The 14,341-nt window shown below is 39.1% G+C and overlaps 1 protein-coding gene across 2 annotated transcripts in view; it reads right to left on the bottom strand.

Annotated features, from left to right (window-relative positions):
* hal (histidine ammonia-lyase) overlaps positions 1-14,107 on the bottom strand; it is a 19,609-nt gene extending 5,502 nt beyond the window's left edge. The window contains exons 1-17 of one of the 2 annotated variants that reach the window (XM_034176166.1): positions 13,820-14,107; positions 12,963-13,023; positions 12,716-12,747; positions 12,563-12,636; positions 12,408-12,480; positions 12,200-12,266; positions 12,061-12,098; positions 11,814-11,939; positions 11,544-11,683; positions 11,303-11,350; positions 6,580-6,727; positions 6,212-6,307; positions 4,476-4,534; positions 4,307-4,387; positions 4,087-4,152; positions 3,809-3,974; positions 2,601-2,735 (exon numbers count right to left, since the gene is read on the bottom strand). In XM_034176166.1, the coding sequence (XP_034032057.1) occupies positions 2,601-2,735; positions 3,809-3,974; positions 4,087-4,152; positions 4,307-4,387; positions 4,476-4,534; positions 6,212-6,307; positions 6,580-6,727; positions 11,303-11,350; positions 11,544-11,683; positions 11,814-11,939; positions 12,061-12,098; positions 12,200-12,266; positions 12,408-12,480; positions 12,563-12,636; positions 12,716-12,747; positions 12,963-13,023; positions 13,820-14,066 (1,657 nt within the window). In that variant the 5' untranslated portion in view covers positions 14,067-14,107. Of the gene's footprint in view, positions 1-2,600; positions 2,736-3,808; positions 3,975-4,086; positions 4,153-4,306; positions 4,388-4,475; positions 4,535-6,211; positions 6,308-6,579; positions 6,728-11,302; positions 11,351-11,543; positions 11,684-11,813; positions 11,940-12,060; positions 12,099-12,199; positions 12,267-12,407; positions 12,481-12,562; positions 12,637-12,715; positions 12,748-12,962; positions 13,024-13,819 lie in introns of those variants that run through there. The other variant, XM_034176165.1, reaches the window with a different exon arrangement.
* Positions 14,108-14,341: the final 234 nt, after the last annotated feature.

Below are 14,341 nucleotides of genomic sequence, written 5' to 3'. Positions count from 1 at the left end.
ATCAACTACTTATTTCCCTCAATGAAATCAATGTTTTTTTTTTCATATATTCTTTCTATCACTGTTAAAATAAAGCTACCATAAAAATCAGACTGTTTAATTATTTGTCAGTGTGCAAACTTTCAAAATTAGCGGGGGATCACATACTTATTTCCTCCACTGTACCTATCTATAATTTACATATATCCTGTTGACCCTGTCCCCTAGAATTCTCACTTCCATCTGTATCAGACAGTACCAACAACTAATCATACTGTGCTGTATATTTTGTTTGCAAAATATATGCAAGAAAATGAATTTTGCTACAGAAGAGAGAATTTCCTGAAAAACACCACGTGTAACATGCGTTCGTGTTCTTTTGGTACCTTCCTTCAAATGAGCTTTGAACAGGCAAATATTTACTTCTGCAGTACACATTTGGAAATACCATGAGATTTTAGTGCTAGAAACATTAAGACTTCAGCAACCTTTTGGAAAACAGACTGTTGCTTCATGCTGCTTCACAAATAAGGTATTGCACTTAGAGATATTTAGCTACTCTTTATCACTTGTAGTTGTAATTCAGTCACAACTGCACAGCAGGCATAAAAACTTTAATAGTATAAATTATATTAATTAAATCTAATTACTGTGCCACAGTGTTCATCATGTTGATGGCTTAATTTGTATCCAAAACATATATGTACACGATATAATTATTGAAACAGAATGTTTCAAAGAGGACAGACTGGCGTCTTGTTCAGGGTGTACCCCACCTCATGCCCTATGACTGCTGCGCTAGGCTCCAGCCTCCGCCCCCCATGACCCTTAATTGGAGTAAGTGGTTGAAAACCAACCAGCCCAGATTCTGCGTTCTCACGGCGCAGGACTACTTTGTGTCTCTAGGGTGAATAAAAAGTCTGCAGGCAGCTGAGCCTTGTCTTATGGCCGTGTTTTGTGGAATGATCTCCCTACAGAGATTCTGTAGAGACATTCAAGTCCAGACTTAAGACACATCTATTCTTCCTCTCATATGGTTAGCATACGGGCATAGTAAGGAACTGTGCTTCCTATCCCTTTAACGTATCTTATTAGCAACGGAACAGGTCTCGGCCTTACTTCATCTAAATTCTGGGTCTGTTAGTAAAGCTCAAGGCTAGCTGTCAGCAATGGACTTCGTATTCTCTCTGCCTCCCTGTCGATTTACTGCTGGTAAACTTATACCTTAGATGCAGTTTTTCTCTTTGTCCGAAGCACTGACAACACCACTGACTGATCCTGACCCACCACCAAGGAACCTCAGGACCTCAGGGTTGACCTTGGGACAATGACGTAGGGATGCATGCCTGTCCCCAACTGACCGGAGGTCCTGGCCTGCAGCCTACCAGTGCTGGACATTACAGTGGTTTTCAAAAGTATTCAGCCCCTTGGTATTTCACGCATTTTAATTTGTTTATGGTGTTTCAAATACAAAAAGTAAATCAGGTTTCTCAATATAAAAATTTCTAAAATTATCTTCCTTAGACTTAAACTGAAACAAATCTCTACAACTTGATATAAATTAATTAAAAATATAAAAGCCAAGGTGATGGGTTGCATAAGTAATCAACCCCTTTGGTATAATATCAGGAAATAATCAGTTTAATTACCAGTTTTCTTCAGACAAGTCAGGAGATGGATACATGAACATTTCCAAGTCACTGAATATTTCTTAAACTTTATTTACATCAGTTAGGAAGAAATACAAACAATATGGCACTATATGGTAAATCTGTGTGGTGGAGGAGACAGTTCTCAAAAACTGAGTGACTGTGCAAGAAGGAGAACAGTGAGGAAAGCCACCAAGACACCCAGACCACCCAGAAAAAGTTTTAGGCTTCTATGGCTGTGACTGAAGAAATTGTGCACAGTGCAAGTTCTGCGTTTTGCATCTTCAGTTATACAGCTTCATGATGAAGTGGTATAGAAGAGGGTCTTCCTTCACTAAAACATCAAATCTAGGCTTGCATCTCAGATGTACCTTCTGGCAAATTGTAGGTGACTCTGCCCATTACCTATGCAGCCATCATCTTTGCTTTTATATTTTTAATTAATTTATATCAGGTTGTAGAGATTTACTTTCAGTTTGAGTTTAAGAAATATTAGAAATTTTTATATTAAGAAGCCTGGTTTACTTTTTGTATTTGAAATGCCATAAACAAATTAAAATGTGTGAAATACCAAGGGGCTGAATACTTTTGCAAGCCACTGTATATATTAGAGACCCAAGATGGACTCTACTGTGTTTTCAATGAAAGACTCTGTTGTTGATGCTCTTCTGTTTCATTTGTTTAAAAACAAACTTTTGTACAATCTGTAAAAACCTTGTAACTTTTACTACAGTCTAAGCAGTGGGTCACCCCTCTGGGTCTGGTCTGCTTGAGGTTTCTTCCTCATTATCACCAGAGGGAGGTTTTCCTTACCACTGTCACCTGTGTGTTTGCTCAGGGGGTTGGTAAGGTTAGACCTTAGTTACGTGAAGTGCCTTGAGGCAGTTTTGTTGTGATTTAGTGCTATACAAATGAAACAAACTGAATTCAATTGAAGATGAGTGAGTGAGTGAATGTTTCAAAGAGCTGTACCTTGCTCCACATGCTCCACGACCCTCAGAGCCTTCCTAGCAGCCCAACCTCCCATTGACACATGGTCCTCTGTGGCAGCACTGGTGGACAAGGAGTCCACAGAAGATGGGTGGCATAAACCTTTATTCTCTGAAACTAGATACAACAAACCAGCAAGTTTAGAGTCAAAGTTATGCTGAATTCACATATTGTCTGTAACCAGCAGACAGTAAATCAGATGTTCCATTGTTTTCAGTGAGAGGGTGACAAAAAAATTTTTGCCACCTCTGGCTGTGAGTACAGTAACCACACACCATGACGACACTTGCCAAATATTCAAAATTTTCAACTTTTACCACCTGCTACGGCAACAAAGACAAACCAGATGCTGTTTTATCTTTAATGAAGAGAAAAGACAGACAGTGAGAGAGAGATTATTTAAGTGCAGGTCACCAATAAATAATTTGTGGAACGGCAGCATTAATACTGAAAGTGCATTGAGATTTTAGCACAATACCTATGGCCTTCACGTCAACACCTTTTTCAGGGATGTCCATACATTTTTAAACAAGACAATGCAAAACCACATTCTGCACAATTACAAAGGACTGGCGGCAAAAGCAGAGGGTACAGCTACTGGACTGGTCTGCCTGTAATCCTGACCTGTCCCCAACAGAGACTGTGTAGAGAATTTTGAAATGAAAAATGCAACAACAACCCCGTAGTGCTGCACACCTTAAGACATGTTTGCAGGAAGAGTGGGACAGAATAACTCCTGGAATGCTTCATTGCTTGTATTCTCAAAGCCAAAATGTTTTAAGTGTTGTAAGAAGGAATGGCAACATTACGAAGTGATAAATGTTTTGGCATTCCAACTTTTTTGCAATGTGATGCAGGCCTGAAATTCAGGAATGGCTGTACAGCATATATTAACAATGAAATGAGACTAGCCACACAAAACATGAAATATATTGGTTTCATACTGTCTCCAATAAAATAGAAAAAGTAAATGTGAGAATCACTGCTGGCTTTTTTCATTTGCATTTTCCATGCCATCCCAACATTTTCTGCTTTGAAGTTGTAATTTTAAAACCAAATACATATGCTCAGGTAAATGGCACTTCTGAGTCACTGCCCAGGTATTTCTAGTATATATTTTAAATATATATTTCTGGAATAATTAATGTTGTGTGATGAGTAATGAAGACCGTATAACTCTGCACACCAACCCAAAGCAGCGGCGGTGCAGTGAGCGATCATGAACCCAGAGTTAAGTCCACCCTCAGTGACGAGGAAGGCAGGCAGCTCACTCAAAGAAGGATTACACAACCTCTCAATCCTCCTCTCACTGATGGACGCCAACTCATGAACAGCAATAGCCAAGAAGTCCAGAGCCTGAACACAGGACAGGACAAAGAAAGAAGAGAGGCAAAGGACATCTACATCTCCTGACACTAATATGTGATGAATATGTCACAAACACCTCACGAACAACTTATGTACATACCTTAGATGGATATTCTCCATGGAAATTGCCACCTGAAATGGTTTCTCCCCTCTCAGCAAATACCATCTTATTTAGTTGTTAAAAAATGTGTGTTTTATATATATATATATATATATATATATATATATATATATATATATATATTTATATATATATATATATATATATATATGAAATTTAGGAGCACAGACACTGTAGTGGTATATCAGAATAAGGATACAGGGTTGTCAGTTGCACTGTTGATTTCTGTATTGATGATGTTCTGGACAAAGGCGATAGTGTCATTGGCAATTCCATGCACCTGTTTGAGGAAATATAAAATATTGCTGAACATTTAAATGTGCGGCCTGAAGATGCCTCTTCTTCAGGATTGCAAAACTTGAGGCTACCTGAGGACAGCACCGCATTGTGTAGGCATCCTGAACTCTGTCACAGAATCGGTGACTCTCTGGAAAAACATGCCAGCATCAAGACAAGGCATGTTAATGTTTAAAAATGCATTGCAATAGGGTCTGTGATAAAAGTTACTTTTTTTTGTTACTCATTATCCCCCGCCAATTGCAATGCCAAAAGCAAGAGGAGCATCACTTGGCGCTGTGATGGAGCGTTAAGCTATGACATTTTAGACATCTGGTACATTTCTCTATGCATCATGCTGCACATAGGTGCCTCAGTGTCAAGGACCCCAGCGGCTGGAGAAAGCTAAGGGGACGTCCACATTTGACCTAGATTTTCACATTTCACCTACAATGTGATTTTCTGGATTTTTTTTTTTTTTACATTCTGTCTCTGACAGTTGAAGTGTACCTACATTAAAAATTACAGACCTCTCCATTCTTTGTAGGTGGGAAAACCTGCAAAACCGACAGTGTATCAAATACATATTTTCCCCGCTGTATGCTTACTTTTGAGTTGGTGAGGATGGATCAGTTGTCTGCCTGAGTGATTGACATCCAGGATGTATGGCAGTTGTGTGGTGTAGTGGATGCTGTGTGGCAGCACCACATGGTAAATGTTTTATGGATCAGATCAATTTATAAAGCATATTTGTTTTGCTTATGTAATATCCCATAAACATGCCAAAGAGTTGCTGAACACCACCACCTGCAACATCCTTTGTGGATGCTCGATGGATTATGAGTAGGTGTGGTTGTCAGTGAGCAAGACAAACTGTATTAATTCAGAGCAGTAAACTGGTGCTTATAGCACAGCAATAACTCCGCACAACCCTAAGGAAAGGATTTTTTTATGAACGCAGCTGCAATAAAAGAAGAAAGTGTGGGAGGTGGTCGAGAAGAGGTACAGAGTCAATGGGCTCAGTGAGAAAAACATTGTTACCACACAAATGTACTAAATCAGGACAAAAAAATTCTTATTTTCTTAATGTTTAATAGCAAGTAATTAGTTCATTAGTCCACACAACCCTGCTAAAAGAACTGTGTGTGAATTTAGTGAAAGCAGACACTTCTTTGCATGCCATATATAAGTCCCCAATCCCCAGTCTACTTCGGTGGGGCTCAAACCTAAAACCTTATGATGTAATGTAATTAATAACCATATAGTCTAAGGGTTGTCCTTCAATTATTCGGATTATAGGAGTCTACAGGGTTTAAACCCTGTCACACCCACACAATTTGGGCTACAGTGATCGCTGATGGGCACTGAATTACTGAAAACTAATATTTCTGGCACTTTCATGGTAATTCCTCCTGATGAGGCACTTCCAGAAGGTGTTGTGACATTACAAAACAGTTGTGGCATTACACAATTTGTGACCATTTTGTGACAACTCTTCCATCACTCATGTGAACATGGCCATGGGCTCATGGTCACTATTAAATATAGCTTACCCAGAACTATTTGGGGTGCATCACAGGAAATTCTGGGCCATGATGGAGTATGGGTCTGCCACAACCTGTTACAGACTCACTATGAATTGCTGCTTGTTATGACGATGTCATTTCAAAGTTGATGAGCCAACCATAACATATGACAAGTGACAAGTATGACATGCAAACGGCCTCAACCTACACCATGATTTGCATTAGGATTTACCACAAATTAACTTGTGACCCTATTCTTGGCCCAGAAGGTAAAAACATAACAGCCGTCTTAATCATCTGACCTGCAATCTGGGAAGGGTGATGGTCAGAGTCCAGTAGTGAGCGGAAGCGCTGGGCAACCGCTATCTGTCCTGGGTGGGGCCGCAGTGTGTGGATGTCTATATAGGAGGAGACCAGAAAATTAGATGGAATGGGATGTTGTAACTACTACTATAGTAAATGTCACTACTACAGCAGGCACAAAAACATAGCTATCTCAAACACTAGTGCAATAAATGTTAGTAATGCCTGTTTCAGTGGATATACAAAATTACCTGGGAAAATCATTCACTACTGCAGTAATTATTACAACAGGACAAGAACAGAATCTTGGTGTTACAAGTCAATTGTCCTATCTTGTTTTGGGACTTTGTTCACTGCTGCTGCTCACCACTGTCAAAGGCCTTCGTGGTTCCCTTCAAAACCTCCAGAGTGAGAGCTGCAATGATGTCTGCTTGCTGGGCAATCGCCTGAGCTCGCTCCACAGCCTCTGCCCCCAGAGAAGTAATCATCTGGGTCCCATTAATCAGAGCAAGGCCCTGTGAGGGAAAGGTGGCATAAAACAGTCATATTATCTAGGTTTAATATCCATTTTAAAAATACCCAAGGATTAAACCAGAAAAATTATGCCTATGGTACAATACCCCCTCCGGCAGGTTTTCAGATCTTGGTTTTTAGATCTAATTATTCCTAACATAAAAAGTATTTCCTGTCTGCATTACATCATCATAGGTATTCAACATTCCCTTGAATTTATCTCTTCAATGGAGCAATTTGCTGACCTGTTGCAGAAATACAGACAGAAGTCATTGCACCAGGGCCAACGGACAAAACTGGAATTTACGGTCATTTTTAAGGAAATGACTGGACTCAGTTGGATCCCATGTAAACTTGGGGTATCTGACTAATTTACAGATGAAGAAAAAACTATTAGGTCCCCTATGAAATGTAACATCATCTTCAAAATTTGTCCAAGTGCTTTTATTAACAGAGCAAGGAATTTTCAGCACAGCATTTCTAAACATCCTACTTTTATTTTGGATGCTGACATCATTTTACTTTGCACACAGAAACAAAATTATTTAACAAAAAAACAAAAAACTACGAAGGTCAAAATTATTAGCCCCCCTAAAGAAATTACCTTATTGTTGAACCATAGCACAAACCACTGTTGTACAATGATGTGTTTCAACTTTGTAATGCACATACTTGTAAAATCAAGTTAAAATTGAGGGCTACCTTCCAACGTACACAGTATAAAAATGTCAGAAAGGGTTTGAGCTGTCACTTGAGAAAGCATTAAAAAAAGTCAGTTTAGACTTAAGAAAAATAATTGTTGATGCTCACAAAGCAGGAGAGGGATATACAAAGTAATCCTAGTGTTTCCAAGTGTCAAGAACTGGAGGGAGAAATATCATCAAGAAATTCAAAGAGAGCCACAAAGTACAGAACAAGCCTGGCAGAGATAGGAAGCAAAATATTTCAGAGACGCTGGAAAGGAAACTAGTGAGAGATACATCTAAAGACCCCAGAACAACTGCCAAGACACTAGTGAATGACTTAGCCAAGTCGGGAACTGGAGTCTAAAAGAAGACAATCACTCGAGCTCTCCGCAGGAATGGACTGAGAGGTTGCAAACCAACAAAAACTCCACATCTTCAGAAGAGACACCTTCAAGTCAGACTGAAGTATGCTAAGGCCAACCTGAAGAAAAAGGGTCATTTTGACCCTGGTAGATTTTTGTTTTTTGTGAAATAACTTTGTAAGCATGCAATAAAAAATAAATTAATTAAAAAAATCTTGTTCTGTTAAAAGCACTTGGGGAACAGAAAAAATACATCAATATTTAGTAGATTCACCTTTTGCAGAAATAACAGCCTCTAAATGCTTCCTACAGCTTCCAATGAGAGTCTGGATTCTGGTTGAAGGTTTTTTGAACCCTTCTTCGTTACAAACATCTCAGGTTTCTTGGTTTCCGAGCATGGACAGACCGCTTAAAATCACACCACAGATTTTCAATAATATTCAGGTCTTGGGACTGAGATGGCCATTCCAGAACATTGTACTTGTTCCTCTGCATGAATGCCTTAGTAGATTTGAGCAGTGTTTAGGGTCATTGTCTTGTTGAAAGATCCAGCCCTGGCGCAACTTCAACTTTGTCACTGATTCATGAACATTGTTTTCAAGAATCTGCTAGTGTTGACTGGAATCCATATGATCCTCAACTTTAACAAGATTCTCAGTACCTGCACTGGCCACACAGCCCCACAGCATGATAGAACACCTCCAAATTTTACTGTAGGTAGCAAGCGTTTTTCTTGGAATGCTGTGTTCTTTTTCAGCCATGCATACCGCCCCTTGTTATGACCAAATAACTCAATTTTAGTTTCATCAGTCCACAGCACCTTATTCCATAATGAAGCTGGCTTGTCCAAATGTCCTTTGGCATACCTCAAGTGACTCTGTTTGTGGCATGTACACAGAAAAGTGTATTACAGCATCATACAGCATCTCTTTGTGCAAAGTGTGCTCTGTAGTTGAACGACGCACACTATCTGCAGCAAGATCATGTTGTAGGTCTTTTGAGCAGGTCTGTGGGTTGACTGTGACTGTTCTCACCATCCTTCGCTTCGCCTTATGAGTTTTTTCTTGGCAAGCCACTTCGGGCCTAAACTAGTACTATGCCTGCAATCTTCCATTTCCTCACTATGTTCCTCACAGTGGAAACTGACAGCTGAAGTCTCTGAGATAGCTATTTGTAGCCTTCCCTTAAACCACAATGTTGAACAATCTTTGTTTTCAGGTCATTTGAGAGTTGTTTAGAGGCTTCCATGTTGCCACTCATTAGAAAACATGCAAAGAGGAGAAACATTTGCAACTGGCCACCTTAAATACCCTTTCTCATGATTGGATTCACCTGTGTAAGGAGGTCAAGGGTCAATGACCTTACCAAACCAATTTTGTGTTCCAATAATTAGTGCTAAATGTATTAAAATAAATAAAATGACAAGGGTGCCCAAATTTGTGCACCTGCCCAATTTTGTTTAAATAATTATTGCACACTTTCTGTAACTACTAGAAACTTCATTTCACTTCTCAAATATCAGTGATATCTGATCCAGACAATCAATGATTTATAAAGCAAAATCATGAAAATTATCAGGAGTGCCCAAACTTTTGCATGCAACTGTACATTTTGTTGTTTTTGACTATTACAATAGTTATACTGCAGGTTGTTGCAAAATTTTCTGTTATAGCCTATAGAAACTTAAATTGTGCAAATAATTTAACACAAAAATTAAAAAGGAGTGAACAGCAATTAAGCAGATTTAGAAAATAGATGGATGGATGGACTAGCAATTCCTGACACAACATCCACAGATGTATAAAATGCATGCAAACAGATATGTTTGCATGCATTTATGTAAATATGTAAATATTCATATTTGTCATATGTTGTATGGTGGTATATAATGTGATATTTACAACCCAATTCCAATGAAGTTGGGACGTTGTGCAAAATGTAAATAAAAAGACAATACAATGATTTGCAAATCCTCTTCAACCTATATTCAATTGACTACACCACAAAGACAAGATATGTCATGTTCAAACTAATAAACTTTATTGTTTTTGTGCAAATATTTGCTCATTTTGAAATGGATGCCTGCAATACATTTCAAAAAAGCTGGGACAGTGGTATGTTTACCACTGTGTTACATCACCTTTCCTTCTAACAACACTCAATAAGCGTTTGGGAACTGAGAACACTAATTGTTGAAGCTTTGTAGGTGGAATTCTTTCCCATTCTTACTTGATATATGACTTCAGTTGTCAACAGTCTGGGGTCTCCGTTGTTGTATTTTGCGCTTCATAATGCGCCACACATTTTCAATGGGCGACAGGTCTGGACTACAGGCAGGCCAGTCTAGTACCCGCACTCTTACTACAAAGCCACGCTGTTGTAACACGTGCAGAATGTGGCTTGGCATTGTCTTGCTGAAATAAGCAGGGACGTCCCTGAAAAAGACGTTGCTTGGATGGCAGCATGTGTTGCTCTAAAACCTGGATGTACCTTTCAGCATTGATGGTGCCATCACAGATGTGTAAGTTGCCCATGCCATGGGCACTAACACACCCCCATACAATCACAGATGCTGGCTTTTGATCTTTGCGTTGGTAACAATCTGGATGGTCTTTTTTCTCTTTTGCCCGGAGGACACAATGTCCATGATTTCCAAAAACAATTTGAAATGTGGACTCATCAGACCACAGCACACTTTTCTACTTTGCGTCTGTCCATTTCAAATGAGCTCAGGCCCAGCGTAGGCGGCGGTGTTTCTGTTGTTGATGTATGGCTTTCGCTTTGCATGGTAGAGTTTTAACTTGTAGATGTAGCGATGAACTGTGTTAACTGACAATGGTTTGCTGAAGTGTTCCTGAGCTCACACGGTAAGATCCTTTACACAATGATGTCGATATTTAATGCAGTGAGGGATCGAAGGTCACGGGCATTCAATGCTGGTTTTTCGGCCTTGCCGCTTACATGTAGAAAGTTCTCCAGATTCTCTGAATCTTCTGATCATATTATGGACTGTAGATGATGGAATCCCTAAATTCCTTGCAATTGAACATTGAGAAACATTGTTCTTAAACTGCTGGACTATTTTTTCACACAGTTGTTCACAAAGTGGTGATCCTCGCCCCATCTTTGCTTGTGAATAGCTGAGCCTTTTGGGGATTCTCCTTTTATACCCAATCATGATACCTGTTTCCAATTAGGTGTTCTTTGAGCATTCATCAACTTTCCCAGTCTTTTGTTGCTCTGTCCCAACTTTTTTTAAACGTGTTGCAGGCATCCATTTCAAAATGAGCAGATATTTGCACAAAAACGACAGTCTATCAGTTTGAACATTAAATATCTTGTCTTTGTGGTGTATTCAATTGAATATAGGTTGAAGAGGATTTTCAAATCATTGTATTGTTTTTTTTTTTACATTTTACGCAACATTCCAACTTCACTGGAATTGGGGTTGTAAAAAGAAAACAGAAATAGTATACTAAATTCTGTCAAAGTCTACATACGTTTTAGTTTCTTGCTAATTTTGTTCTACCTCTTTGGGCTTCAGTGATACAGGCTTTAGTCCATGTGCTTCGAGGACCTTAACCACAATGGAAAGAGGGAGAAAAAAAAACATTTAAAGTATTACAGGTTATCAAAAACAAATGTTTTCCTATTGGATAAAGCAACCTCGGACTGTCACCAGCAACAAGCACATTTCCTGCAGCATTAAACAAGTTGTTATTGCTGTGCATCTGTGAAAAGCATAATGACAATTCTATTTAAAATCTTACATATCTGGCATCTGCCCATCCACTTTGGGGAGACCACATTTTACCCTCTCCCATCAGCCCCAGGGTGAGGTGAGACAGAGGTGCCAGGTCTCCAGATGCACCCACTGTTCCCTTCTCTGGGACAAACGACAGGCAAGAACCTGCAGCGACACAACAGTACAGACAAAATGGCTAGTAAAATGACAGATTGGAGATGATCCTCTACTGATCTCTAATGGTAATATTTCAATAAACTGAAGATAATGAATAAAAAGTGAGGCTAAAGCTCACAGTTGAATGCTTGGACCATAGCATGAAGGGTTTCCATTGAAACTCCACTGTACCCTTTGGCCAGAACATTGATCCTCAGAGCCAGCAGCATACGGGTCCTCTCTGGGCTTAGTGGGTTCCCCACACCTACAGAACAAAAGAATAAATAAATAAACACATAAACACAGCTCATTATTAAAAATTTATGCACGCACATGCCAAGGTATTAATAGAAATAATGAGATTGTCATAGAGAGGCTTTTTTAACCTGCAGAATGTGAGCGCACCAGATTCTCCTGCAGTTCCCTGTGGAATAAAAAGCATGTTATTAGTGTAGGAAAATAAATTAATTCAATTTTTTTTTTTTTAAGTTAGAATTTGGAAGAACTGGGATAGTAAAATGTTACTTTAACTTGCTGACAGGAATAACGGTTCGGGCAAATTTGCCAAATCCTGTTGTGATTCCATAAACAACTGCACAAAGAAACACAATGGAAGACCACATACGAAATAAATTTCACTGTAGGCACCTGATTTTAAAATGAATAGATTTAATCAATACGAATGCATGTTTTTGATGCAAAGAGTAAATGTTGCTGTTAAATTTATCTTAACCTTTGTTGTCATTGACAATGGTGTCCAAGAGTTCTCGGGATTGCACAACTCTTTGTTCTGCCTCTGAAGTCAGCTAAAATTTAAAGTGAATGATTGCGTTAAGTAAAAGATTACCTCACAATGCATGACAACAAATACAGTTTTCCAATCATTACCTTTATCTTGTAGAGTCCCCTGCCTAAATTGACCAGATCTGTGCATGTTAAGCTGTAACCATCCAAGTAATGTACTGCACATGCAAGGAAACGTATTAGACAGAAGTCGTGCTTAATGTGTGTCCGAACTTGAACAGTGGCTGAAACAACCACTTACCTCTTTGGGTTCTTTGTATGCGGCTGTACTATTTCACAAAGTTTAAGGACAATTCTTCTCATAAATCAATAAATAAACAAAAAAGTCTATTGTGTGACATTATAAAAACCTAATGTTTAACAATAAAATACTGTAACACACTTTTACAGGAGTGCAATGGGATGAAGAAATTGTTATAATGATCTAATTAACTATGAAATGTTCCCAAATTATATGTGGCATAAATACTGATCTTAAGGATACAGGTGAGAAACTCCAGGCTCACATGGAATAAAATCAGTAGACACTGTATCCCCTTCAATAGCTGAAAATAGAAGATAATACATGGTGTACGCTCTTCCACTTAAAATTTGACAATTACAGATTGGTTATAAGTGTATTTGATGATTAGGCACAGCCTAAAACCACAGATGACCATTACGCATCAATTTAGAGAATATCACACACTAGTTACAAGAATATTTCACAAATATGCACCAGTTTAAAGGACATATAATAGGTACGCTCCACTTAATTTGACAATTAAGCATGAGTTACAAGAATATCTGTTGATTATGCACAAGTTTAAAGGACATATAATAGTTATGCTGCACTTAATTTGACAATTATGCACCAGTTACAAGAATATTTCACGATTACACGCCAGTTTAAAGGACATATAATAGTTACACTCCACTTAATTTGACAATTACGCAACAGTTACACAAATATTTTACAATTACGCACCAGTTTAAAGGGCCTAACAGTTATACACCACTTAATTTGACAGTCACGAAACAGTCGCAACAATATTTCATTACGCACCAATTTAGAGGACATGACATAGCTACTAGTTACAAGAGTACTTGACGAAGACGCACTTAATTAGAGGACATTACGCACCAGTAACATGAATACTTCTAGATTACGCACCAGTTTACTGGATATATAACAGTATATGCGACACTTGATTTGACAACTACAACCCAGTTAAAAGTATACTTTATTATAATGCAAAAGCTGAGAGCATGTTTGTCAACTGCACAGTCATCACGCACAGTCCCCTAAATAAGGTTCATATGTCCCTTATGTCTGTCATGCATGCAGTCATCACTCATTACCGAGTTCAACAAAGTCATTATCCTCCAGCACATCCTCGATGGTGTCATCTGCGTCCAACAAGCCCAAACCCTGGCACCTGCGCACAACAAAACGAGTGTCCTTCACAGAAGTGATGCCACCATTGTCTGGTTTGTTCTTCGTATAACGTTTGAGTGCTTCGTGTCCGAGCCACCTGATGGTGTTAGTGGCCTCCCGGCACGGCACTGCCAGCCACTCATCTCGGATGTGGACAGTAAAACGAGGCATCAAGTTTCAGTGGGACTCTGCGCTCCTCTGTGTTACTCGTTGGTCCCAAAATACCACCTAATAATAAGCGACATCGTACCACCAATAAGACGCACCACTCCGGAGCCACGCCCCACAGAAGCCCTTTATTGGTGTCACATCTCTGTGGAACACTGACCTCCACAGGTTGGACACACTCCTCCTGCCTGATTGACCCTAATGTGTTCTTATGAAATAGCAACAAGAGAGACATGGTGGCGACAGAAAACATAGATAAAGAGGTCGTTGGGTTTTTT

This window comes from Thalassophryne amazonica, chromosome 8 (assembly GCF_902500255.1).
Source record: "Thalassophryne amazonica chromosome 8, fThaAma1.1, whole genome shotgun sequence".
Lineage (NCBI taxonomy): Eukaryota > Metazoa > Chordata > Actinopteri > Batrachoidiformes > Batrachoididae > Thalassophryne > Thalassophryne amazonica.
This window is presented reverse-complemented; position numbering and strand designations above follow the sequence as displayed.